At 49.5% G+C, this 26,745-nt stretch overlaps 1 protein-coding gene across 4 annotated transcripts; it reads right to left on the bottom strand.

Annotated features, from left to right (window-relative positions):
* Positions 1-675: 675 nt before the first annotated feature.
* On the bottom strand, positions 676-25,989 carry SGK2 (serum/glucocorticoid regulated kinase 2). Of its 4 annotated transcripts, XM_005214702.4 has the most exons (16): positions 25,776-25,989; positions 19,996-20,239; positions 18,616-18,675; positions 18,013-18,062; positions 17,487-17,544; positions 17,195-17,278; positions 15,963-16,094; positions 14,815-14,927; positions 14,608-14,644; positions 13,463-13,549; positions 10,535-10,597; positions 9,438-9,533; positions 8,544-8,699; positions 5,661-5,750; positions 3,279-3,485; positions 676-1,103 (listed from the first exon to the last, which is right to left on the bottom strand). In XM_005214702.4, the coding sequence occupies exons 3-15, from the start codon at positions 18,649-18,651 to the stop codon at positions 3,321-3,323; spliced, it is 1,167 nt and encodes a 388-aa protein (XP_005214759.1). In that variant the 5' UTR covers positions 18,652-18,675; positions 19,996-20,239; positions 25,776-25,989; the 3' UTR covers positions 676-1,103; positions 3,279-3,320.
* Positions 25,990-26,745: the final 756 nt, after the last annotated feature.

Below are 26,745 nucleotides of genomic sequence, written 5' to 3'. Positions count from 1 at the left end.
TCATTAAGGCCAGGGCTGGAGAAGGGCTTTTGAGCCGAAGGAATTGCGTTTGGAAAGAGCCGTCGCGAAAATGAGAAACTAGAGGGCGGTGACCACAAACGGGCCAGGCTTCTCCCCAGGGGAGCACTTGGTGGCTGCCTGAGGGAGCATGGATGTGTGTGCAATGCACCTGTCTCGCTGGCTCAAACTGATGAATGCAGAGACTTAAAGATTTTTGTTACAGTCTTCAGCAGGTGCAGAGTTTTAGGGTCTTAAAACACACACACACACACACTCTTTCTTGTTGCCTTTTCTCAGCTACTGTCCCTACAAAGTTAAAGAGTAGAAAAGAGGGTGCTTGTGATTTCTCTTCCTGAGGATGCTGTCTTTCCGTACAAAATTGCGTAAATCCTGTTTGCAGTCAGTGTTCGCTAGAAAACAAAAAAAGTACGTGCCCGAAGAACTGCGCGCTCTACTGGAGACTGTAGAGAGAGCAAGGGCCCGAGAATCAGCGGCTTCCAAGTTCAATTCCTGGCTGTGCCTCGTACAGCTAGGTGACCTTGGGCAAGTCGCTTACTATCTCTGAGTGAGTGTTTATCTGTAAAATGAGATTAATAATTTCTAAATACTGGCGTAATGCATATGGTAGATAATGCATATGAAGCTCTGTGCTCAATAAACAGGTGTGAACAAATCTGATATTAAACAGATATTCATTTTTAATGAATATTCATAATTTTTTCATTTTTATTTTCTCTCCTGGTGAACATTTTGTGATTTTGCAGTCTTAGAACAGATAGAACCTTTGGGTGTTTCACAACTCATAGCAAGTTGTGTACTTTGACAATACTATTTCCATTTCTGATGATTAGCGCTCTTACTCTTGGCTCTGGGAAGTTGGGGGAATTTGGGCCTCTCTCTCATCACGTTCGACACTTGTCTCTTAGCGGACACTCTTAAGATGTAAATCAAATCAGAATGTTTCTTTCAGAATTCTCAGCACATGTCAAAGGGTAACTAGCTCTCCTTGACCCAGATTTGATTCCCAGTAGGTCATTGTGGTGTCATCGATGTGTTTTCCATGGTCTTCCAGCTTCATCCTCCATAATTCCTGGGGCAGGGCGCTGGGCAAACAAAAATGTAAGGCGAAGAGTGGGACTGAGTTAAAAGGAAAAGCCAATAAAATCACTAGCACACACTGATGTTGAAAAGAATGAAAGTTCTCCTCTTGTCCCCAGCTAATAGGACCACCCTGAAGCAGGTGATGAACTACAGTGAAAAGATTTCTTCACCGAAATAAGGCAGTATAAAATCCATCAAACAAGTGCGGAGTGTCCTGGACTCGTGTGTGTTATATGCTCACATTCTGTCCGGTCAGAATTGCTTTTAGAAATGGCTAATCACTAGGCCTGTACAGACCCTGCCTGGGCTCCCTATGGCCCTAGACTTGACAAGCATACAGAGGTATATGAGGTAGAGGTGTGTAAAAAGTGTTAGGTGCTCCATGCTACCTGACTCTGCAACTGCATGGACTGTACCCGCTAGGCTCCTCTGTCCATGGAATTCTCCAGGCAAGAATACTGGAGTGGGTAGCCATTCCCTTCTCCAGGGGATCTTCCCAACCCAGGGATCAAACCCAGATCTGCATTGCAGGCAGATTCTTTTCCATCTGAGACAGAAAAGGGAACAGAGAATTAACTTGGCAGCCAGGCTCAGACCGTGAGCATCCAATTGAATGCCTCCTCTTGGAAGACCCCGTTTCCCATTACCTGGCTTCTTCCAGCCAGTTCCTGGCTTGGCTCTGCTTAGAGATTTTGACAGCTACTCTGCTTGGACCTAACAGCCAGAGTGAGAGGCAGACCAGCACAAAGGTTACATGTGAGAGCCCCAGAGTAAGTTTATAGGGCTCCAAGTCCCAACTCTGGCCCTTATTAGCTCTGTGACCTCTAGGAAAGGTACAGCTTCTCTGTGTTTCTTCATGGGTAAAAAGGAGATTCCTACCTTAGGGTCATTTGGATGAAAGCTGGTAACAGACATGAAAAAGTCTAGCACAGAAACTGGATCAGTGTAGGCAGGTGTTCTGAAGCTGAGTTTGAGCAGTTAACTCTATTGACCACAGGATTTTTGCAGAAACTAACACCTGTGGCTGGCGATTTGTTTTGTAACTGATACTGATACGTCTCCTATTAATAACACGCAGGTGACAAAAGATATACTAACACGTCTCTGGTCAAAAATGGGTTAAGCAAAAGAAGGAGTGATTAACAGTATCAGAAGCTCTCAAAATCATTGGGAAAACTAGAGAGGGAGAACCCAGGATTCCCAGGGATGACACTGCAGCACGGATGTGATAAGGAAACTGGTGTTGCCAATAAGAGCATCGCTGCCACTTCTACACCAGGAACTCAGTCTTGTGGGCTTTGTTATCACAGCAGCCACATGAAAGAGAGCTCCCAGTTCCTTCCTTGAGCCAAAAATCTCATAACAGGTGCATCCTGAGGCCACATGCCTGGCCCGAGCTCCAGGGGAGGCTGGGAAAGTTAGTGTCTAGCATTTTCAGCTACGGTTAACTGGAGGAAGTGAATTGCCTCCCATCATGGCTCATAAAATAGGAGATTCCCTGACCGGGGAATAGATGCCAGGGGAATAGGCCGGGGTTCAGATGCCAGGCAGACAAACCTAATAAATGTGCAATACCACCCATTGACATAGGGAAGAAAAGTGGATGTTGGGTGATACCTTATAGGCTTGTTGCACCTTGGTCATTTTACACATTGAGATCAAAATCCAAACACCAAGAGATCCTCTGGTTAAGAGGTGCTGGTTGCCTACCCAACATTTTCCCTTCTCCCTTAGTGTCAGAACCCCTGCGTTATTGTGGGGAGTCATGTGCCCAGTTAATTGGACATATATCCCATCCTCCAGTGCAGGTAAGGTGGCTGGCTAGTGAGATGCAAGCAGAAGTCATTGGGTGGGGCTTCTCGGGAAGCTCTGTAAAGGTGCCCTTTTGCTCTTTCCTCCTTTTTTTCCTGCCCAGGACCCAGAAACAGTAGCTAGAGCTCCAGTACCATCTTAGGATAATATAATAATCCTAATAGTAGAAGCCACTTGCCAAGAATGACAGAGTGGAAATACAGAAAGCCTCTGATGACCTGTCGTACCAGCTCTGGATCACCTAACACCATCCTTCTTTTATGTGCTGGCGGGCGGGTGGGGGGTGGGGGGAGGTGGGCGGAAATCTTATTTAAGCCATTGTTAGTTTGGGCTTCTGTGACCAACAGCTGAAGGTAATTCCTTACAGATTTCAGGCTGGCTTTGGTGGTTTCACGGGAGCTTCTCTTCTAGCAATCCAAGATAGCATCATCGTCCGGCGCATAGGAGAATCCCAGGAAGGCACTTGAGGCCCCAGAGCTGCTCGCCATGGTGTCAGGAGTGCAGCCAATGGACTTTGACACAGCTTCTTGCGTGAACTCTGGGTCAAAGTGTTTCAAGTCAGCAGGTCCTGCCTGTGAATATAAGCCAACGATGAGAAGGGAACACTGGGTCAGAGCTGCCAAAGGAGCCCAGAGCCCTGAGAGAGCTGTTAGATCTCCCCTCTGAGTGCTCCAGGGGCATCCTTCTTTAAGTGTCATTTTTTCATGCATTTACACTAGTCATCATGTTACACAAGGTCCAGTAACCATTTACCAATTCCTCTACCTGCCTGGCACCCTGCCTGCTCTACATCAACCCTCAAAATGCTGCCGGTAGATTGTGACATGATGAAAGTATGAATCAAGAACCTAAAAATGTGCACAACAGATTCAGAGAACAAATGAGTGGTTACCAGAGAGGAGAGGGGCGGGAGGAAGGGCAAAACAGGTGAAGGGGATTAAGACGTGCAAACCACTAGGTATAAAATAAGTTACAAGGATGTAATGGACAGCACAGGGAACATAGTGAATAGTTTATAGTAACTCTGTATGGAGTATAATATGTACAAATATCGAATTACTATGCTGTACACCTGAAACTAAAATAATACTGCAAGTCAACTAACTGTGGTGGTGGAGGTGGTTTAGTCGCTAAGTCGTGTCCAACTCTTGTGACCCCACCAGGCTCCTCTGTCCATGGGATTCTCCAGACAAGAATACTGGAGTGGGTTGCCATTTCCTTCTCCAGAGGATCTTCCCAACCCAGGAATCGAACCTGGGATTCCTGGATTTCAGGCAGATTCTTTACCAACCAAGCAATGAGGGAAGCCCCAACTAACTATACCTCAACAATAAAAAATAAAATATATTCACATTCTTTGACTTGGTAATTCCCCATCTGGAATCCATCCTGAAATAATCGGAACTCTGGACAATTTGCAGCAACATGATGGACCTCGAGATTGTCATACTGAGTGAAGTCAGAAAGACAAATATATGGTATCGCTTATATGTGCAATCTAAAAAAATGATAGAAATGAACTTATTTACAAAACAGAAAAGACTCACAGACATAGAAAACAAACTTTTGGTTACCAAGGGGAACAGGGGAGGGATAAATTAGGAGACTGGGATTGACATAGACACACTATTATATGAAAGGTAACTAATAAGAACCTACTGTACAGCCCAGGGAACTTTATTCGGTGCTCTGTAATGACCTATATGGGAATGGAGTCTAGAAGAGAGTGGATCTATGTATGACTGTTTCACTTTACAGCAGAAACTAGCCTAACATTATAAATCAACTATACTCCAATTAAAAATTTAATTAAAAAATAACTGGACAAAGACATGAACTTAAAGTTATTAATCCATTATGATAAAGAAAAAATGGTAATAACCTAAAGTTCACCGTTAGGAACATGGTGGAATAAATTATGTTACCGACATAGGGTTGAAATATTATACAGCCACTTAAAATCATAGTCTTCTGTGACTTAGGAAAATGATGACATAGTTTTAGCAAAAAGAGGGAGGAGATGAGATCTATCTATATACATGAATTGTGATCTCTGTTGGGGGAGATGATATCTGTATCTGTGTATGAACTATGACCTACATAAAAAACAGAAAAAAATATCTGAAACATGCCACTGGTGCATGCTTTCTCTTGGGTGGTGAGATAATACACTCTTTCTTCTTAATGCTTTAAATTTATTTTATTTCTTGGTCGTGCTGTGCAGCACACAGGATCTTAAGTTCCCTGACCAGGGATCAGACCTGTGCCTGCTGCAGCGGAAGCTTAAAGTCTTAACCAGTGGACTGCCAAGGAAGTCCCTCTCCGTGATGATTTAAATGTCTCTGTTTTACACACTTTCTACAATAAATACATGTCATTTATTACCAGGAAGAAAGCTAAACATAGGAAAAAAAATCGTCACAGGACTCGGCTCTGTCTGGGTGTGCTCCATGACACAGAACACTTTAAAAGCTGTAAAGCGCTTTGCCATGAGGGTTATTGGTATTGAAAGTAAAGGGAGGCAACCTGGCTCCTCATACAGAGCTGAACTGGCAGTCAGGACTTCCGGGTTCCGGACCCAATTCTGCCTCTGGCTTACAGGGTAGCCTTGAACAAATCACTGAGCTTCTTGGACCCTCGGTTCTCCCATCTGTAGGAAGAGGCCAGGCCAGGATACCCTCCCCAGGTACCCTCCAAGCTTCCACCAGTCCTGGGAACCCAGAAGCCAGAATGTGATGGCCTCTTACCACATTTGGGTTGAAGGGTGGAGTCAGCCTCTTGTGGTACAAGTCATCCCAGTTTATGGGGCTGAAGAACACATGGCTCTTTATCTCAAGCTGTGGGAAGAAGGTAATCAGTAGCAGTCCTCTCCATTGGCGCTCCCACCCCACCCCACATGCCTCGGAGCTCTAACTGTATTGGCAACCGGTTGTCTAGCCCCAAAATCTTTACTAGGAAGGTAACTTGCTGGCTAGTTTCCTGGAACAAAGGAGTGTCTGCAATAAGACCTCTCCCCTTAGCCATTATCTCAAGCCCAGACCTTTTCCCTGTAGCATCTGTTTATTCCACAGCTATTTATAGAGCACCTACCCTGTGCCATACTAGGCTGTAGAAGTATGTCAGTGAGAAAGAGAGCAGACCCTGCTCTTGGAGGGTCCTGGGGAATCTTACTCCACTCTCTCAGTGCATCCGGACTCTTCCAGAATTCTTTTTTTTAAATACACTCTTTTTTTAAAAGTCTTTATTGAATTTATTACAATATTACTTCTGTTTTATGTTTTGGTTTTTTTGGCTGCAAGGAATGTGGGATGTCAGCTCCCCAACCAGAGACTGAGCCCACATTCCCTGCATTGGAAGAGGAAGTCCCAACCATTGGGCCACCAGGGAGATCCCTCTTCCAGAATTCTAGACAGAGAAATAGACGAAATCAACTCACTAAGGAAGATTTGAGAAATAAAGCCCCAAGAAAAGCTGCAGTTTCGCAAAGATCCAGAATTAAGGATTCAGCCTTGGGCATGATTCATCTCTTCTTTCCTAATCCAAACTAATGTTGACAAAAACTTCCGCCTTTTCCAGCAGAGCCCTCCCTCTCTCTATGTCTCTCAAAGAATGATTCTCTAACTCTGTGTATCTGAACTTCCTGGGGAATTGTTAACAAGCCAGATCCAAACTATTTCTAGAATACCCACAAAACTGGTAACGCTTGTTACCTCAAAATTTTAAAAACTAGGTAGCTGAAGGGACTTTTTCTGAATATCCTTTGAATCTTGATCTATGGGAAAGTACACCTTATTTTAAAAATCACATTTTTTTAGGATGCAAATTTCCTCTGGGAAGGAGGGACCTGTCTTCATGAAAGCCTTTTCTTTAAACTGTCCAGGGATGGGTAGGCAAAAGCCTTAAATGTTGTTAAACTTCACGGTATCTGGCATATAGGATAGTTTGTACACTTAAAAAGCACTTTCTACATGGCAGGCACTAACCTAAGTGTTTGCTTATGTTATTTGACCTTCATAAGAGCTACGAACTGGGTGCTGTTACTATACATGGGAAGAAACGTTAAAGCAGGGGCTTCCCGGGAGGCTCAAACAGTAAAGAATCTGCCTGCCAAGAAGGAGACGTGAGAGATCCCCTGGAGAAGGGAATGGCAATCCACTCCAGCATTCTTGCTTGGGAAATTCCACGGGCAGAGGAGCCTGGCAGGCTACATTCTCTGGGGTTGCAAAAGACTTGAAGGTGACTTACCAACTAAACAACAACAAAGAGGGCTTAAGCCATTTATCCTGCCTCTAGTGCTTGGTGGAGAAAGGATCTGAATCCAGGCAGTCTGTCTCACTGTTCATGCAATCCCAACTACTTCGCTAGAAGAACAAACTTCTATGGAGAAAAGTACTGTGATCTTCTTATAAATCCAAATGATCTTTTGTTGAGTAGAGAATGTATGATTATTTTTTAAATTTTGCTCTATTTTTTTTTTTTTTTTTAAGCCATGAACTTATTTGGAGAACAGACTGTGAATTCTTCATCTCTCTATTCAGATGTCCAGCCTGGGTCCTGGCAAGGGGGAAGTGCTCAGATATTTGTGAAAAGCAGTTTAGTTTGCTCTCTGTACAGAAGCCAGAGGAATTTGTCAAAACTTAACCGGGAGCCTCCACTCTCCTGCTCAGCATATACTGATTAATCAATCGTCTAATTATCTCTCTCTGCCTTGCTCCTCCTGCAGGACTTTTGCACACGCTGTGCCCTGTGTCTGGGATGCCTCCTCCCAGTTCTTTCCCATCCTTCAAATCTCAGCTCAATTGTCACCTCCTCATAGAGGACCTCCCTGACCGTGCCAGTGTGAATTTCCCCCATTATTATCTATCTCTGCTCATAGTTCATGTCTTTCTGAAACAGGCTGGAACCTGGGACCCTTTACCGGAGTGTCTCCACTTGAACTTAGACAGACACCCAGAGAACTGTCTCATCCAGCAACAGAATACAAAGAAACGATAAGGGATGAAAAAGAACTGCACGCATGCGCAGTTGGGACAAATTAAGAGCTGTAAGATACAAAAAAGCCAAAAACCAACTGCCCCTTCTGGGGTGCTGGGAGAAAAAGCAGGGTACTGTGCGTGAACCCTGCACACAACACCACCAAGGGGGTGGGCAGACCACCTAAGCCACTTCTGCCTGACCCCTAGATCTGCCCTTACCCTCACCCCATATAATGAATCAGTCCGCCCTCCTTGGAGAGCCAACAAGGGCATGTGTTACTTATTTCTGCTCCCTCATCCTACCGCACAAGTCCCAGTAAAGACTTGCCTGCATTCCTGTCCAGCCTCTTAGCATAGTCACACTCTATAATAATTTATGTTTGTTCGTCTACCTTTCCCTCATAAACTTAAGGGCAGAGACCCAGTATAACAAATCCTAGCATTTAGCTCAAAGCCCAGCACATAGTAGGTGCTCCATAAATATTGGTTGACTAGAAGCGTTAGATTGAAGGAAATAAACAGCAGCAGCTGTGAATCTCTGAACGGGTGAACTAGCAGTGCCTGGCTTTAGGGAACTGCTAGATGTGTGACACTGCTTCTGGGCTGCCTCAGCAGGAGGCTGAGAGCCCAGCACTCCGCTGGCAGGTCACCTACAAAATCTGTTTTGGAGCCCAGCCGCTGCCTCTGGTCTTTGTGGAGCAGGGCTTGCAGGAGGTCGCAGGCAGCCACCGTCCGGCCCCCGGGAATCCGTAGAGGCTGATGCAGAATATTCTCATACATCTGCGATACGTCTTGGCTGTAAAAGGGCGGCTGGTGAGAGAGAGGCAGAGAGATGGGAGGATCATCCATGCTAAAGTGGGCACAGTTCTCAGAGACACTTGGAGCAAAGCAGGGGGGGCAGCTGGAAGGATTCAGCCAGACTTGTGTCTTGTGCCATGGCTCACGTGGCAGAGTGGAGAGAGACAGAGACCTCTGGGCGTCCAGCACAGTGGAGAGGCTCCAGGGAAGGCTGAGAAGTCTCTCCCCTCCAGCGTGAGGCTTGTGGACCTCTCCAGGTGCCCCCTCTATCCCACGTCTCTTAATCAAGCTTGTGCACCAACTTCGCATTTTGCAAAGTTAACAGTTTCTCATCATCATTTTATTCCAGCCTTATGATGGTTATGAGACATATTGTCATTTTTCAGACGAGAAGCACAGGCAGTCTAGGATTGGATCCAGGGGCTAGTTCTACCACCTCCCAGGACTGTGACCTCTTTGAGCCTAAGTTTCCCTCTTAGTAAAATAAGAACAACCTCATTTCCTGCAGTGCCCGCGTCCAAAGGCTGTTTTGAGGCACCAAAGGAGTAACAGATGAGATAGTATATTATAAAGTGTGGAACTGACTTTATTGGAAAAAAATATACTTTATCCTCGTATTCATGTTTGCATCACCCTTTTTGAGCTTGTAGAGAAGAGGTGGCTCATTCAACAACTTGAGGAGCCTGAGGAGGCCACACAAGGGAGAGATCCACCCCCCATCTCTTCCAGAATCAGCCCTACCCCACTCACCAGGCCATGTAGCATCTCGTAGAGCACCGCTCCCAAGCACCACCAATCCACTGCCCGATCGTAAGGCTCCTTACGGAGCACTTCTGGAGCCAAGTACTGTTGAGAGAAAACACACTTATTTGAAAGACACTCAGCTTCCATCTCCCCGTTTGTAAACAAGGTACTTGGAGGAAAAGATCACCAGCAGCTGATTCTGCTGTGATATTTACTTAACTGTGCATGTGTTCATTCAGCATCAGTTCATCAAAGACCTGCTTTGTGCAGGACCCTTTGCCAGGGTGCTGAGGACGTAGAGGAAATCTGGCTGGACTGCCCTGTACAGATGTATATGTTGTGTACCACACAAGAGCACCAGCCAAAGGGGTAAAGAGGGTTGCAAGCCTGGCTGTGATCAACTCACCAAACCATAACCCCTAGTACAAGGCTGTATCTGGCAACTTGTGTGCACGTGTGCTAAGTTGCTTCAGTCATGTCTGACTCTTTGCGACCCTATGGACTGTAGCCCGCCAGGCTCCTCTGTTCATGGGATTCTCCAGGCAAGAATACTGGAGTGGGTTGCCATTTCCTTCTCCAGGAGATCTTCCTGACCGAGGGATCAAACCACATCTCTTATGTCTCCTGCATTGGCAGGCAGGTTGTTTACCACTAGCTGCACTTAGGAATCCCCATCCAGCAACTCACATATGTTTAAAGGGAAAACTTGGGGCTTCCCTGGTGATCCAGTGATTAAGAATTCACCTGCCAGTGCAGAGGACACAGGTTCAATCCCTGGTCCAGGAACTAAGATCCTACATGCCACAGGGCAACTAAAACTGTATGCCACAACTCCTGAGCCCATGTGCCCTAGGGCCAGGGCTCTGCAACAAGAGAAATCACCCCAATGAGAAGCCCAAGCACCACAACAAAGAGTAGCCCCTGCTTGCTGCAACTAGAGAAAGCCCATGCGCAGTAATGAGCAGCAGCCAAAAATAAAATAAAATACAAAATAAATAAACAGGAAACATTTTATAATTAGTCTGCCCAAAGGGAGTGCCTTTAATATGCTCAAAAGCATCCAAGTGATGTCTTGGAACTAGGAAAGCCCTGGGGATACTCACAGGGCAGTTGGAAGACTCACAGATGAAGTATAAGTCAGTGTGGCCCATATTTGCACAGGTGACCTTAGTAACGGAGGGATGGAAAGGAGTCAGGAAAGAGGAGGTGGCATTTGAGTTCCTACTGACAGCTGAATGCATGCTATATATCTGCACCTCGCACAAGTAGAGAACCTTAGGCAGAATTGTGCTTCCTGCAGACCCAAGGGCTTGGGAACCTCTTAGGCTGGGGTCTCTACCACCAAGGAAAGAGGCCTCAGTAACAGACCAAGCCACGCTGAGACTGCATGGGTGTGGAGAGGGGCAGGGAGTTACCCAGACCTAGTCCCATGAAATTAAAAGACGCTTACCCCTTGGAAGGAAAGTCATGACCAACCTAGACCCATATTAAAAAGCAGAGACATCACTTTGCCAACAAAGGTCCGTCTAGTCAGGCTATGGTTTTTCCAGTGGTCATGTATGGATGTGAGAGTTGGACTATAAAGAAAGCTGAGCGCCGAAGAATTGATGGTTTTGAACTATGATGTTGGGAGTCCTCTTGAGAGTCCCTTGGACTGCAAGGAGAACCAATCAGTCCATCCTAAAGGAGACCAGTCTTGGGTGTTCATTGGAAGGACTGATGTTGAAGCTGAAACTCCAGTACTTTGGCCATCTGATGTGAAGAGCTGACTCATTTGAAAAGACCCTTATGTTGGGAAAGATTGAGGGCCGGAGGAGAAGGGGACGACAGAGGATGAGATGGTTGGATGGCATCACTGACTCAATGGACACGAGTTTGGCTGGACTCTGGGAGTTGGTGATGAACAGGGAGGCCTGGCGTGCTGCACCTCATGGGGTTGCAAAGAGTCGGACACAACTGAGTGACTGAACTGAACTGAACTGAACTGAGTCCCACTGAATGTGTGTCCCCAAGCAGGTCGCTGAACCTCCAAGAATGTTGGTGTGCTTATCCCACATAATGGAACTGCAGAATCTCTCCCTAGGGGCTGTGTTAAGGACATAGGCGAGGGACTTTCTTGATGGCCCAGTGGCTAAGAGTTCTCCTTCCAATGCAGAGGACGTGGGTTTGATCCCTGGTGGGGGAACTAAGATCCTACATGCTGCAGGGCAACTGAGCCTATGTGCTGCAGCAAGAGAAGCCCCCTCACTGCAACTAGACAAAGCCCGTATGCTGCAACAAAGAACCAGCGCAGCCACACACACATAAAAAAGACACCTGCTAATATATGTGCTGGCCCTTAAACAACTGTGAACAACTGAGCAACTGTGGCGTCTCTTGTCTGTGCTCCCCGGCACCACGGCAGTGCCTGAGTCATGGAAGAGATGACCTGTTAGAGCCACATGTCTCCTACATGATCCATCTGCTCCTGGCAGTAGCCAAGGAAGGGATGGTTGGGCTGGCAGGGCTTTGGGAGGCCAGTTCTGTCCAGCGAACACCCTCCCAGACCCAAACACAGACAACTACTCCTGGTTAGAGAGGTTATCTCCTAAACCCAAACAGAGAAGGCTCAGCTGAAATCTGAGACCCAGATTCTTAAGCTTATGGGAAAAAAACAAAAGCTGAAGTCTTGGGCCATGCCAGCTCGAGAGGGCTCGCCAGCCCTGCAGCCTCAGACCCCCACCCCTGACCCAGACATCCATCCAAGCAGCTGGAAACCCCTTTGGGTTCAAGGTCCAAGGTTCAACGCTGGTAGAAGTTTAAGGAACGGCTTTTAACCCCAAAGTTGCAGGGAGGCCTTGGCAGGACAAAGAGACATGTATGAATGATTGCTGAGATTCACAAATTTTAACCCTCCAGGCTCTTAGTGGCTGGAAGAAAGAGGGAGATCGGTATCTTTACACTTGATCTTAACTGTCAGGTCAGGCCAGGGCCTCCTATGCACATGGACTTCATGCTGCAGGGCAGTGCTATCTAACACAGTAACCACTAGCCACGTGTGACTACCAAACATTTGAAATGTGGCCGAGCTAAGCTGAGAGGGACAGTAAGTGCAAAACGCATACCGGATCAAAGGCTAAGTTAGAAAAAATAAAACAAACTATTTCAACAATTTTACGTTGACTGTATATTGGCATGATACTATTTTGTATTGCTGTTGTTTAGTCACCAAGTCATGTCTGACTTTTTTTTTTTACATGTTGGGGTTTTTTTTTTTGGCTGCATTGGGTGCATTTGGCTGCACTAGGTCCCTAAGGGATCTAGTTCCCTAACCAGGGATCGAACCCATGCCCACTGTTTTGGGAGCCCACAGTCTTAGCCACTGGACCACTGGGGAAGTCCCACATGCTGGTTTTTTTGTTTGTTTTGTTTTAAATTATCAAAGATTACAATTGTACAATATGGAGAAGTATAGAATAAAATACAATTATTGGAGGACAATTGCTCTACAATATCGTGTCCGACTCTTGCTATCCCATGCACTGTAGCCCACCAGGCTCCTCTGTCCATGGGATTTTCCAGGCAAGAATACTGGAGTGGGTTTCCATTTCCTCCTCCAGGGGATCTTCCCGACCCAGGGTTCGAACCCGTGTTTCCTGCATTGGCAGGTGGATTCTTGACCACTAAGCCCCCTGGGAAACCCACTATTTTGTATGTGTTGGGTTAAATAAAATTCATTATTAAAATTGATTTCATCTTTTTCTTTGTGAGTGTGGATTGCTGGAAATTTTAAAACTGCATATATGATTTGCATTTCTGTTTCTATTTCTGTTAGACAGCCCTGTTGCAGAGGTTCACAAGCCAGGTCCCAGAAGCCCCCAGAGCTGGTCCGCCCATGACACAGATGAGGAAACCAAGGCTCTGTGTGCAGTCAGCTCAGGGGAAGTGCTTGGGGGAAGGAGTGAGCCCCTCTGCTGTAACCTGGTGGCTCCAGTCAGGAGCCATGGCCTCACCCATTTCCTGCCTCACCCCTCCCAGGAGGTTTAGCTTACCTCGGGGGTACCACAGAACGTGGATGTGGTCTCCTCGGGTTCTACACCCTCCTTGCAGAGGCCAAAGTCTGTCAGCACCACGTGTCCCTGTAGAGGAGGGAGGGCAGGCATGGGAGGGTGATCTGAGCCAAAAGGATGACCAGGTCTAACCCTAAAGCCCAGATGCCACATCTGGGGCATGGCTGTGGGGTCTGTGTCCCTGGCACAAGCCCGAGCTGGAGGCTTCACTCACTCCATGCTTCTAACTTGGATGCCAAGAACAGCACAGGGATGGGGAGACGGCATCGTACTGTCTGCCCTCAGCTCATCACCAACTCACGTCCACACCCAGCAGTTCCAGAATGTCCCTGCTGGAGGGGCCTGGTGGCAGCAGCCCCCTTAATGGAGTAGGGGGTACCCAGAGAACAGAGAGTGAACACACTCTGTGGCTGAGCAAGAGGGTAGCTGGTGGAGGTCATGATGTGAGTGGATACTGCCAGGCTCTGCCCAGATCCCCTCTTTAGGATGTCCTGCCCATCCCCAATGCTGGACCAGTGCCCTCATCCAAAGTCATGCCCCTCTCAGGGGGCAATCCCCATCAGATGACTGGCTAGTACAGTGGCGCAGACGCCCGCATCCTTGCCTCAGTTTGGAACAGTTCTAGAGAGCCATCCCAGCTGGGGTGCACCCCACCCTTGGAAGACCAGCTGAGGTCTCACTTGCAACTGCAGAGCAAGTGTGTGCAGTGCAGATGTGCTGTTTCCTCTGCCCAAACCTGCCCGTCACCCCTTAAATATGTTCCCCAATAACCTTTGGCATCCTACACTCCATTCCAGAGCCTATTTCCAGGGAACTCAGTCTAAGACATGGAAGCACTACAAAATCCTCGAGCCTCTGTGTAACACTACCCCTGCCCCACCACAGGCCTCGTATACACACTCATGAACACAAGTACATGCACATCCATGTACACACAGCAAACATTTACATGCATGTACACAGTCATAGGCACACATGCACACATACACCTGAATGTGTCCCTAGCCGTATGCACGCATGCACAATGCATGCACATGCACATATATTCATGGGCACACAGCACACACGTGCAACTATGTGCATGCACACACACACACACACACACACACACACACACACACACTAACCTGGCAGTCCAAGAGAATGTTTTCTGGTTTCAGGTCCCTGCAGACATTGAAAGAAAAGGGCACTATGATGCTGAAGCCACACCAGCCCTCCTCCTCAGGCAGAGGACCAAGTTCACTGGGATTTCATCAGGATCTAGGGATCCACACACCCCCTGGCTGTTGGGGCGGAAGGGCCAGGCCTGGCTCTGTGCCACAGGCAGGCCTCACCTGTAAATGATGTTGAGGGAGTGCAGGTAGCCAATGGCGCTGGCCACCTCGGCGGCGTAGAACCGGGCCCGGGGCTCCAGGAACCGGCGCTCCCGCTGCAGGTGGAAGAAGAGCTGGAGGGGGAGGAGGTGTGTGAGAGGGTTCCTGGGGGGCTCCAGCTCCACAGATGCAGGGTTGGAGGCAGCTGGGCAAGTCACCCCCTCTTAAAGCTACAACACCATCATACAAGGAAGGGCATGCCAGCCATCCTACAGAGCTGGCAAAGCGTCAGCAGGAAAGGTGAATTAACAAAAATGGAGCCCCTACTGTGTGCCAGGCTCCAGCCGCACCCTAATACACCTCTACTTTTCTTTTATTCTCCTGACTACCTTCCAGGTTTCAAGTAGGAGGCCAGTTTCACGGAAAAGGAAACTGGAAGTATCAGAGCAGCCAGGTGACTTGCCCAAGGTCACGGACTATAATTGGCAGAGCCATGATTTGAACCTGAGTGGGTCAGACATGTGCTTTTCCTCTATCCCATGTGATAAAATGATTATGATGGTCAAACTGAGCCCAGGTTAGACCTGCCCCTGGGCCAGTTGCTTCTGTCTAATTTACTGGCAAAGAAAAGTCCTTCACACCTCCACCAGGGAATTTAGGGATGGAGGACACAAAACTTCCCTCTTGGCATCAGGCTAAAGAGCATGAGGTCACACAGGTTAAATCTGGGGTCACTGAGAAGGGCCATCTTGCTCAGAGAGACAGAGGAGGGAGCCTAGCTTTTCCCAGCTGTGCTTCTGGGTCACCAGGTGGCCCCAGATCACAACCACAAGGACTGCTCATTCCCATGCAGTGGTCTATGGTGTAAAATGGGTAAAATTAGAACCACTGACCACAGAGCTCCTCCAACGTTGACCTTTCCCAGGTCCACTGAAGGGATTCTGGGCAGCTTTGCGTGGGAGTCAAGAAATGAAAATGGCTGGGAGTCAGACAGACCTGCCTTCAAATCCTGGCTCTGCCAAGTGCATGCAGGGTAGCCTTGAGCCAGTGAGTTACCTCCCCGAGCCTTGGTCTTTTCAGCTGCAAAATGGGTCTGTGGTAAGGGTGAGGGGAGATCATTCCAGAACCTGGTGCACCGTGGGTACATGGGATGCGCTCGGGTCACCCACCTCTCCCCCGTTGACGTAGTCCAGCACGAAGTAGAGCTTCTCGGGTGTCTGGAAGGAGTAGCGCAGGCCCACAAGGAAGGGGTGGCGCACATTCTTCAGGAGCACGCTGCGCTCTGCCATGATGTGGCTCTGCTGCAGAGTTACGAACACACACACACACACGCATGCGCACGCACACACACACACACACACACACACACACACGGGTCGTGTTACCACCCACGCGCCCACCCTGCTCAAATCCCCACCATGGCTCCTCACTGCCCTCAGGCCCAAGCCCGGGGGGCCTTGCCCAGCATTCAGGGCTCGAGTGGTCCACCTCATCCCCCGCCAGTGCAGCTGGGTGCAGCTCCAGCCCTGGGTCCAAATTCCCTGCCCCCTCACCCCAGTGCAAGTGTTAGTTGCTCAGTCTTTTCTGATTCTTTCACCAAACCCCACGGACTATAGCCCTCTCGGGCACCTCTGTCCATGGAATTCTCCACTCAAGAATACCGGAGTGGCTTGCCATTCCCTTCTCCAGGGGATCTTCCTGACCCAGGGACTGAACCCAGTCTCCTGGCATTGCAGGCAGATTCTTTACCATCTGAGCCACCAGGGAAGCCTCAACAAAGCTGCAAGATGACTGAATAGATGAGTTCCAAGGACAAGCTCTCAGAGAAAAGAAGGCAGGCACTATGCACATCCAGGCCTCTGTTCCTGTTCCCCTGCCTGGACGCCTCTTTTCAGATCATCAAAAGCCTATCTTCGAGGCTGCCTCCTTCACCAAGACCTGCCCCGTGAGCTCCTTTTTAACCTTAGTTCCCTCTCCTGAGTCCTCTGACTTAACATTCCATCCTTCCTCGGGGCCTGTTCTGTCCTTCTCATGGAGTTGGCGTTAGAGAGACTCAAATCAGTGGAAGCATCTAGAACTCCTGGAAGGCTGTGGCCTGAAGGGCCTTTGGCGAGCCTGAAGTGCGACCCCCACAGGTGGGGAGGCTGGCACTAACAGGGCTGAAGACTGGTTCGCCATGGAGCCCTGGATCTTCAGGGGAAGGCAGAGGGCCGGGCCGGGGCCACCTGCAGGCCCACCAGGCGAGGCAGTTAGCCTGCCTTCCTGGAGAGGGGCCAGCATCCCACCCAGCCCCCCTGACCTGGACCACCTCTATGCTCAGAGTTGGACCCATCATTGGAAGCCACCTGAGGCTGGGGGTCAAGAGGCAGAAGAGGAGATGCCTGGGCCCAAGCCCTGGTACCTCTTTCTTCTTTAAGATGGACTTTTTCTGCAGCACCTTCACTGCGTAGAACATCCCGTCGGACTTGTGCTTGGCCAGGAGGACCTGAGCAGGAGGACAAATGCAGAACCCGCAGGTGACTACTCCTCTGGGCTTTGGGTTTCTTGATGGTGGTGCAGACCTCCAGTTCCAGCCGTGTGCCCATGATTCTGCAGGTTGTAAGCTCCCACTTTGCACACGCGAGTGACAGCAGGGGGTGGAAGGGGCCGGAAAGGGGGGAAACCCAGGCTTCCCGTGCTCGCAGGTCACTCACCTTCCCATAGTTTCCTTTGCCAATGACTTTGAGGAAGTCAAAGTCCGTGGGCCGGGCACTGGGGCAAGAGGAAGGGACACGGGTCAGCATTTGCCAGCTCGGGAAACCGGGTACATTAGTTCAAATCAGGGCTTCTCTTTAACTTTGAAGCTGGAGAAGGCCATGTTTTTCCAGCCAAGAGGGTCTTCTCAGACTGGCCCCTGCCTCTGGGGATCTCACGATGGAGTAAAAAAAGGGCAAGAAATGGAAAAAACCAAACACAACCACATAGAAGGCAAGGACTCTGGCCTCCAAAGACAGAGAAGCGCCTGGAGGGTGGGGGGCTGCTAATAATTAAGGCTTCAGGGGGATATTCCAGCCACAGGGCTCAGCATGAGAAGAGGCTGGGGAATCAGTGGGAGATAAAGCTGGGGGCTGGTCCTGGGCTCAGATGGCAGAGGGTCTTGATGCTGAATCAGAGAACTTGGGTTGTATTCCCAAGGCAAGGGGAGCCAGGCAAGAAAGGGATTGAGAGACTGGAACTCACTTTGGGTTGGCAGAAGGCCCCAGGTTGATATTCCCGTTGGCCCTCAGGGGCTAAAGACATTTAAAGAAAGAGGTGATTAAGATCAGAGGGTCCCTGACTCCTTGGCCTCCTCCCTTCCCCCTGGCCCAAGCCCTGCTCCCTTTTCCAACATCTCTGCTAGCGTGCCTGCCTTCTTTCCTGCGTCCCTTTCTCCTTTCCTTCTTTCCATCCATCTACCAACCCACCCAACCATCCACATCTCACCTGCTTCTCATGATAGCCTTGGGAGGCCACTGGCTGTTGTACCAAATGTGAAGGTAAGAAAACTGAGACCCAGCAGAGAGCCGTCAGAGGACTTACAGGCAGCCCCACTGGCACAAGAATACAGGTGGCCTTGGGGCCAATCCCATAATTTTCCCACCTCACTTACTTTTTGAAGCTCTTGACCAAGTGTCTTTTCTCTTTACCCTGCAAATGGCCTGATTCCATGGGCTCACAGTGATATCGGTGGGCATCCCAGTACTGGGACCATTCACCTGGCTGACGAGGATCTCCCTGGGTTTCCTCGGCCTTGGGAGGAAGGAAGCCCCCTGGTGGTGGCTGGGGGAACCAAGACCCACCTACCTGCGGACTGGGGGTCCCAGCTGGGCTCGAGTCCATGCTGTAGCAATGATCAGGCACGCTCTGGGGACGCAAGGAGGAGCAGGATGAAGGGAGGTGCTGCTGGGGAATTAGTGTCGCCTGTATAGGGTGTTAGGCACTGCTGTTCTGTCCTCCCCTGCCTGACTCCCTGCACCTGCCCTAGGCCAGCAATCCCTGTCTGGGACAAGAAATGATGTCCTCTGGGCCCAGCCTCTCTAGTCAGACATCTCAGGAGGGAAGGAGGGAGAATGGTCAGGGGTGGCCCTTCCCAGGCTGAGTCTTTTCAAGCACTGGGGATGGCCAGGGCAGCTCTGATGTCTGGGAAGGCCAAGGCTGGAAGGACTCTTGCAGGGCATAAAGTCTGGACTCTTCCTCCCATTTCAGAGGCGGGGAGCCTGAGGCCTTGAAAGGGACTTGCCTAGGGTCCCACAGCTTGCGAGGGGCAGGCTGGGCTCCCCTGGACCCTATACAGGCATGTTGCCACCCTGGATCCCTAGAGAGAGCCCTGGGTTGGATGCTGTGTTGACTATCATGTCTCAGCCACAAGGACTTCTGCCTAATGTCCCTGGAGGGGCAGCTGCCTTGGGGACCTTGGGCCAGAATCATGAACAGACCCATGAGCAAGGAGCTAAGACACTTCAGTCGTGTCTGGTTCTTTGCGACCCTATGGACTGTAGCCCTCCAGGCTCCTCTGTCCATGGAACTGTCTAGGCAAGAATACTGGAGTGGGTTGCCATGCCCTCCTCCAGGGGATCTTCCTGACCTGGGGATAGAACTCGCATCTCTCACATCTCCTGCATTGGCAGACGTGTTCTTTACCACTAATGCCAGCTGGGAAGCCCCTGGCTGTGTCTGTTTGAGATAAAACAGTGGAGAGTGTGAACAGCAGTCTGTGTTACCAGGAGCAGGTGGAGGACGCTTACATGTCCAGGCCCTGGCTTGGCAGGCCCAGGACCCCACAGCCCCACCCTAGACTGGAAAGTCAAGAGCAGAAACTGAGATTGCTCTTGGGGATTGCTGGGTACTGCGCCTCCTGAGATCACAGCTTTGGCCTGCAGTGGGGCCCGGGCTGCTGTACAGACCACTCATCTTTACAAGGGGGCCCTGGAGCAACCACCCCCTGGTCTTCTCGGGAGCTGAGAAAGTGACCACAGGGGAAGCGAGGGAATTTTACCTGTCCAGGCTGCTCTGGGAGGCCCAGCCCCATGGAGCTCTGAGAAGGCGAGCTGCAGAGCTGCCCAAATACGGAGCATAGCCTGGCTTCAGCCAGTGCCCCGAGTCCGTGCTCCTGCAGCCCACACCCCTCCTGGCCGGGCCCTGACAGCCGCTCTGCCAGGCCCTTGCCTCCCCGGCCCCACGTACCTGCACAGCCTGCGGAGAGGCCGCTGGGAGAAGCCGTGGTGGGAGCCGGAGGGTGGACAGTGGACAAGAAGCCCTCTCTGTTCTCCCAACAAGGGCCGAAGTGTCTGTGCCTGGCGCTGGCCCGGCCCCGGCACTCAGCTTGGAACTCCCGGCCGCGGCGAGGGAGCTGTTGATGTCACGCGGGAGCCAGCAGGGCTTAAGAAGGGACCGAAGTCCTCTGTTCCCTCGGGGACATCGCCTCCCCCTGGGGGGTGTGGGTAGAAGGGCGTGAGCAACAGCTGCAGGAAAGCTGGGGTGATGCTGGGGCTTGTTGGAATGCACATGAGCGTGTGGGGTGCGGGTGTGTGTGCAGGTGTTCCATGCAGAGATGTGTGTCTGTCTGTCTATCTGGTGTATCAGTGTGTCCCTGCGTGTCAAGGTGTTTGTGCAGCAGTGTGACCACGTTTGTGTGATTTTGTCGGTGCGTCTGTACATTGGTGACTGGTCTGTGTGTCTATGTGCTTCAATGAGTCTCTGTGTAGTGTAGTGTGTGGACACGGCAGTGTGTACCTCTATACATGTTAACATGTTGTGTCCATGTGTGTGTCTATGAATACATATGTGTGACAGTGGTTTTTGTGGATTGTGTTCGTATTGGTGTTTATCAGTAAATCTGTGTGTGTGTGTGTGTGTAGGGGGCCTGTCTGGGAGGAGATATGCTCCCTGGGGCCTACCCTGGCCCACTACAGACCATCTGGGGCTGAAGATGAAGTTCAGAGACCTGGGAGCACTTTGGCTCCCAAGAACTTGCAGGTGCTTCAGGTTTGGGTGTCTGGTTCGATCAGCCTGGCCTGGTCTTTGCTGAACACTTGGACTTTGGGGTCCTTCCCGATGGCCCTCCAGGTTCTGACTGCTGTCTCCAGAGCAGGACTGGGAGCTGGCACTCTTTGCTGCAGTGCTGCAATGCTTGCACCTGGACACACCTCTCCTCTAGCAGCAAAATACAAAGAAACTGTATGGGGCTAAAAATAACTGTGTGCATGGGCAGATGGGGCAAATATCTGAACCCAAAGGATACAAAGAAACCAAAAAATCCAACTGCCACTGTTGAGGAGCAGGGTGCTGTGCATGCCTCCTTCACTCAATACCACTTAAGGGTGGGGGCAAGATACCTAAAGCTACTCTTTCGGCCTGACCCTTGGACACACCCCTGTGCTGTGCTTAGTCACCCCCTTACATCCGATTCTTTGCGATTCCATGGACTGTAGCCCACCAGACTCCTCTGTTCATGGGGATTCTCCAGGCAAGAATACTGGAGTGGGTTGCCGTGCCCTCCTCCAGGGGATCTTCCCAACCCAGGGATCAAATCCAGGTTTCCCGCATTTCAAGTGGATTCTTTACTGTCTGAGCCACCAGGGAAGCCCAAGGATACTACAGTGGGTAGCCTATCCCCTCTTCAGGGGATCTGGCCAACCCAGGAATCGAATTGGGGTCTCCTGCATTGCAGGCATATTCTTTACCAACTGAGCTACCACGAAAGCCCCAGACACACCCCTACTCTCACCCATACAAGGAACAAGCTTGTCCCCCACTCAGGGAGTGAGCAAGCAAGAGGATCTATTGTTTGTTCTTGCTCCCCCTGCTGCAACAGGGGCCCCTGTCTGAATTTCTTGCCTGGTCTCTGGTCAATTTCTATCATTGTGAAGATCAAGAACCCTGGTCGGTATCACCAGGAAGCAGGGTCCCAGCGGCACCCTGGTGCATGATGGCCTGGTGCAATAATCAGGTACTCACAGGGTATCTCTCAAGGAGGTTATACGGGGTGTTCTGGGGAATGAAGGAGTTGACAGGGCCTGACACGGCCCCTGTTCTTCTGGAACTTTCTGTGTGGCTACCACATGCCACACTCAGACCTCTGTAATTCACCACAGTGTGGGGATCTATGGAGCTGGGGCCAAGGGGGCTCATCAGAAAGGGACCTGAGCCCATTGGCCTTGGTGGGGGGGTTCTCTGTAGGATTTGATGTAGGTGGGGGCAGTTATCCAAGAAAAGCCCAAGTGAACAGTATCAGAGCCTTTCATTTTTAAAGAAAATGGAAATGTTGAACCAACACACAGATGGGCAGGATATTATGTTGACAAAACATAACACCCAGAACAAGGTCATTTCTTTTCAATGACAAGACCCTGATGCAGCCTTCATTTAGGAGCACTGCTTAGAACAGGAAAACAATAATGAAAATAATAGTAACCTCAAGGGCCAAGCGTAGGGTACATCAGAATACTCGCTGACCGTAATAGTCCCCTCTCTGGGACTTACATCCTGAGAGACTGTCCCATTGATAAGTTCCCTTTTCAGCTAAACTCCTTGGAATAGTTGTCTGGACTCAGTTCCTATTCCCTCTTCCTTTCCTCTCTTGGAGCCGTTCCAAAGAGGCTGTTATCCCAACATGCCCCCAAAAGAATAGACCAGTAACCTCCACGTGCCAGAGCCTGCGATGAACTCTTTGTTCTCATGTCATTCAGTGTCCTGAGGATATGACCCCCTCTTCCCACTTGGCATTAGAATCTGCTGGTTTTCCTCCTACTTCACCAACTGCTTTTTCTCCATCTTTTCCACTGCATTCCCTCTTTTTTTACCCTGAAACACTGGCCTGGCCTTTCTCTATACTTGTTCCCCAGTTGACAGCAACCAGTTTAACAGATTTAAGTGTCGACTAAACTCCACAATTCCCAAACTCATCTCTCTAGTTCTGATGCACTCCTGACTCTGGATTCTCTGACACTTCACCAGTTAGAGGTCTAGAGGCACCTAACTCTTAACGTGTCCAAAATGAAAGTCCTGACTTGCATTCTTTCCACTCTCCCCAGCCTGCTCCTCCATTGGCATCTATCCCCGAAACGGTACTTCCTCCTACTCAAAGGTTCGAACCAGCAACTAAAATTCATCCTAGAAACTTTGCTCCTTCACCCTGCATCCACCACTACACCATAAAATCACCTTAGACTTAACCTTCAAAATCCCACATATATGTGGAATCTAGAAAAATGGTACAGATGAGCCTATTCGCAGGGCAGGAATAGAGACACAGATGTAGAAAATGGACATGTGGACACAGTGGGGGAAGGGGAAGCTGAGATGAATTGGAAGATTGGGATTGACATATATACACTGCCATGTGTAAAACAGAAAACTAGTGGGAACGGGCTATAAAAAAGCATAGGAAGCCCAGCTTGCTGCTCTGTGATGACTCAGATGGGTGGGATGGGGGTAGGTAGGAGGGAGGTCCAACAGGGAGGGGATGTATGTACGCATATGGCTGATTCACTTCATCATACAGCAGAAACTAACATGACACTGCAAAGCAATTGTATGCTAAATAAGTAAATAAATGAAACTAAATATATCCAGACACCACTGCTGCAACCAGCTGGCCCTGAGCCACCATCATCACTTGCATGGATTATCCCACTCACTTTCCCACTGTGTTCCTATTTCTTACTTGACCCTCTACAGTCTTTCTTCACCAAAAACCAGAGTGACCCTTTAAAACTGGAAGTCAGATCATGTGACTTTGTTGCTCAAAAACTCCAGTGTACTTGCCACCAAATTTAGGATTAAAATCCAGTCTTTACCACAGTCTAGGAGATTCCACGTGACCTGGCTCCCACTCCCTCTGCTCCTTGGTCTCCAGGCGCTTCCTTTCTCTATGCTCCAGCTCCTTCTTTGCTGTCCCTCAGAAACACGGAGCACCCTCTGACCTCCTGCCCCTTGCCCTTACATTTCCCTGTGCTTAGAATACCCTTCCTCCAGACATCTGCATGATCGCCTTCCACTCATATCACAGAGCTCTCTGCTCAAACATCACCTCCCAGAGAGGCCCTTTCCATGACCGATTGTCCTGGTTAGGGGTCTCCCGGGATGTGAGACTTTCCGTGTTTCAACCCGTACAATCCTGGGCAAACCAGGATGGTTGAACACTCTGCAATACCAGTCCCACCCGTTCCTCATCCACATTTTTTTGCTTTATATTTTACTGTATAACACATCACTCTCTGACACCTTATCTTACAACGCTTTGTTTATTTTTTGTCTTGAACTTGAACATTGGCTCTGCAAGAGCAAAGACTACTCTCATTCACTCTGAATCTCTATCATCCAGATCGGAGCCTGGGATAGGGCTGGAGCTCAGTACATATGTGACTAATGAATCAAGGGATGAATTGATAAGATAAACTAGAGTACATCTATAATTTGGAAAATCACTCACTTAAAAAATGACATATTGGCCTATGTAAACAGAAATGGGAACATATACGCGAAACAATGTCAAGGCAAAAAAGCAGGTTTCCAAATGGTAGGTGACCAATGGTAGGTGACTTTGTTAAGGAAATAAAGACCTAATGCACATAACCACCAAAGAAAGGCTGGAGAGACATGACCCAAGGTGACAGTGGGGGTAGGTTATCGTAGTTATCTTTTTATCTCTGTACCATTATGTAAAAATTCTCAAGGTGTTGCTGTTCATTTACTACTTGGGTACTAAGTCCTGGTGGGAACTTTGGCTCATTGCCCACCACCACACTGTCCCATGACCTTGACTGTGGTGCCCACACCTGAGCAGTTCTCAGCCTCTTTCTCTCCCGCACCACTGCCTTCTGATTTTCCGACCAGAGGTTGAATGAGCATCAGCATTTTCTCCCAGCTCTTTAGACCTACAGAGACCCCTGCAAACTCTCAGGAGGTGGTCCAAGTTCCTCTGAGAGCCCTCAAGCCTGTTTCTTCCTCTACCTTGCCCCAGCCTAGACGTGCACCCTTCTGCCCCATCACTCCATGTTCCTGCCCTCATCTTCCTGGACATGTTGGATGCAGTGGGAATGGGGTGGTGGTGGTCACACAGTTCCCTCTTTTTGGAACACTCTCTCAACCAACCGATCAGGTCTGCTCCGCTAACCCTTTGCATCTGTCCTCACCAGCCTTTCCCATAAGCTTCACCGGACCACCCCCAACCCCATGAACCCTAGCTCCCTTCCTTGTGCCCACTTCTGTTACTACACTGTCTTCACTTTACTGTCGTTTATTCATTTGTAAGCCTGCTTGCCCAGTGCCTTGCAATGACATATGTGACATTACATACCACTTTGGCCTTATTTTGTTTCTGCAGTGCCATGGGTTAAGAACTATCATCATTCTTGTTTTGAAAAGGAGGAAACAGGCACAGAGAGGTGAAGTGATGTGACTCAGACATCTAGGCAGCAAATGATATAACTGGGATTTGAACCCAGCCAGTCTGACGCCAAAGCCCATGGCCTGGAATTTCAGGGAGAAGTTAGGAATTTAGAAAAGGAAGGAAGGGGGACTTCCCTGGCGGTCCAGTGGTTAAGACTCTGCACTTCCAATGCAGGGGGTGCAGGTTCAAGCTCTGGTTGGGGAACCAAGTTCCCACATACTGCGTGGCACCGACAAGAAATTAAACAAACATTAATTTTTTTAATTAAAATAAGGAAGGAATGAAGTTATTTGGAAGGAAGCAAGGATGAAATGGATTGGTTAGGAAGGAAGAAAGTTAGGCAGCACAGGTAGATGATTAGTTGAGAGGGAAGGAAGGAAAGAAGGGAAGAAGGAAGGGAGGGAAGTGATAGGAAGAAGAAATGAAGGAAAGGAGTTAGGGAGGAGGGTGTCAGAAAGGAAAGGAAGTCAATACGGTAGTTAGGAAGGAAATTAGCTAGGTAACTAGTTTCCCGTTTTGGCAGACGAACACGTTGGCAGGCAGGTGTCCTGCTCACGGTGGAGTCACTCACCTGAAAAAAACTAGGTCCCAGCTCAGGTCCTGGGCTCCAGCCCCATACCCAGCTCTGCCTTCCAGTCTCTCTGCATGGTCCCTCTGACCCACAACCCAATCCTGACTGCCCGAACAACCTTCCCAGGCAGTAGCGACCTGTCACCCACTCTCTCAGGCTCCCAAACCAGCTGAAGTTCAACCTTCAGCCGTGCTGGCTGGGCACTGGCTACCGGGCTTTCCGGTTACTAATTAACCGCTGGACCTGAATCACAATGCTGGCAGTGCTCACTGGCTCCTCCACTGGGCCCTGCCCTGGGGACCGTCTTTTAAAAGGTACAGCACAGCTTACGTTATGTGACCTCGGGCAAGTGACTCCAGCTCCCGGAACGTCGTGTGAATCTGTGATGATGCCCAACAGGGAGGGGCTCTGAAGTCCCTTTAATGCTGTCACATTTCACTCTCTGAAATCTTGCCCCCACCAACCCCACCTCCAAGCCCTGCTGAAATCTCAGCCTTCCCTGATTCCATTAGCAGAGTCACTATCCCTTTTGCTTAGAGTCTGAGAAATTGACCAAGGAAGGCGCTTGTTCTGCACAGTTCTCACTAATGGGGACCACCAGCCTCTTTGATTAGCCCAATCGTGGATCCGTCTGGGGAGGAGCAGCTCATTTGCCCACCGTGCCAGCCTGACCACCTGATACTCCTGGCACTCTGTTGTGTTGAGCCAAATCCTGGGCCCAGAGCTCACTTGCCCCGGCACTGCCTGGGCACCCATGTGGGAGGAGCACCCTGTCTGAGTGGAGACCCGTGCTCCACTTTTCCCTTTGGAGAACTGAGATTCAGGAACCAGGGCTCAGCTCACCCCAGGCTTTGTCCTGTTTGATCTGTAGCTGCCCAGACCAAGTGTTCTAACTCAGGGCAGGGGTGGAGCTTGGATTGCTGGACAGGTGAACAAAGCTTTGCCCTGTGTCCCTCTTCTTAGCAGGGAA

The sequence above is a fragment of the Bos taurus genome, chromosome 13 (assembly GCF_002263795.3).
Source record: "Bos taurus isolate L1 Dominette 01449 registration number 42190680 breed Hereford chromosome 13, ARS-UCD2.0, whole genome shotgun sequence".
In the NCBI taxonomy this organism is placed as follows: Eukaryota; Metazoa; Chordata; class Mammalia; order Artiodactyla; family Bovidae; genus Bos; species Bos taurus.
Note: the sequence above shows the minus strand (reverse complement) of the source record. Positions and strands in the feature narration are given on the sequence as shown.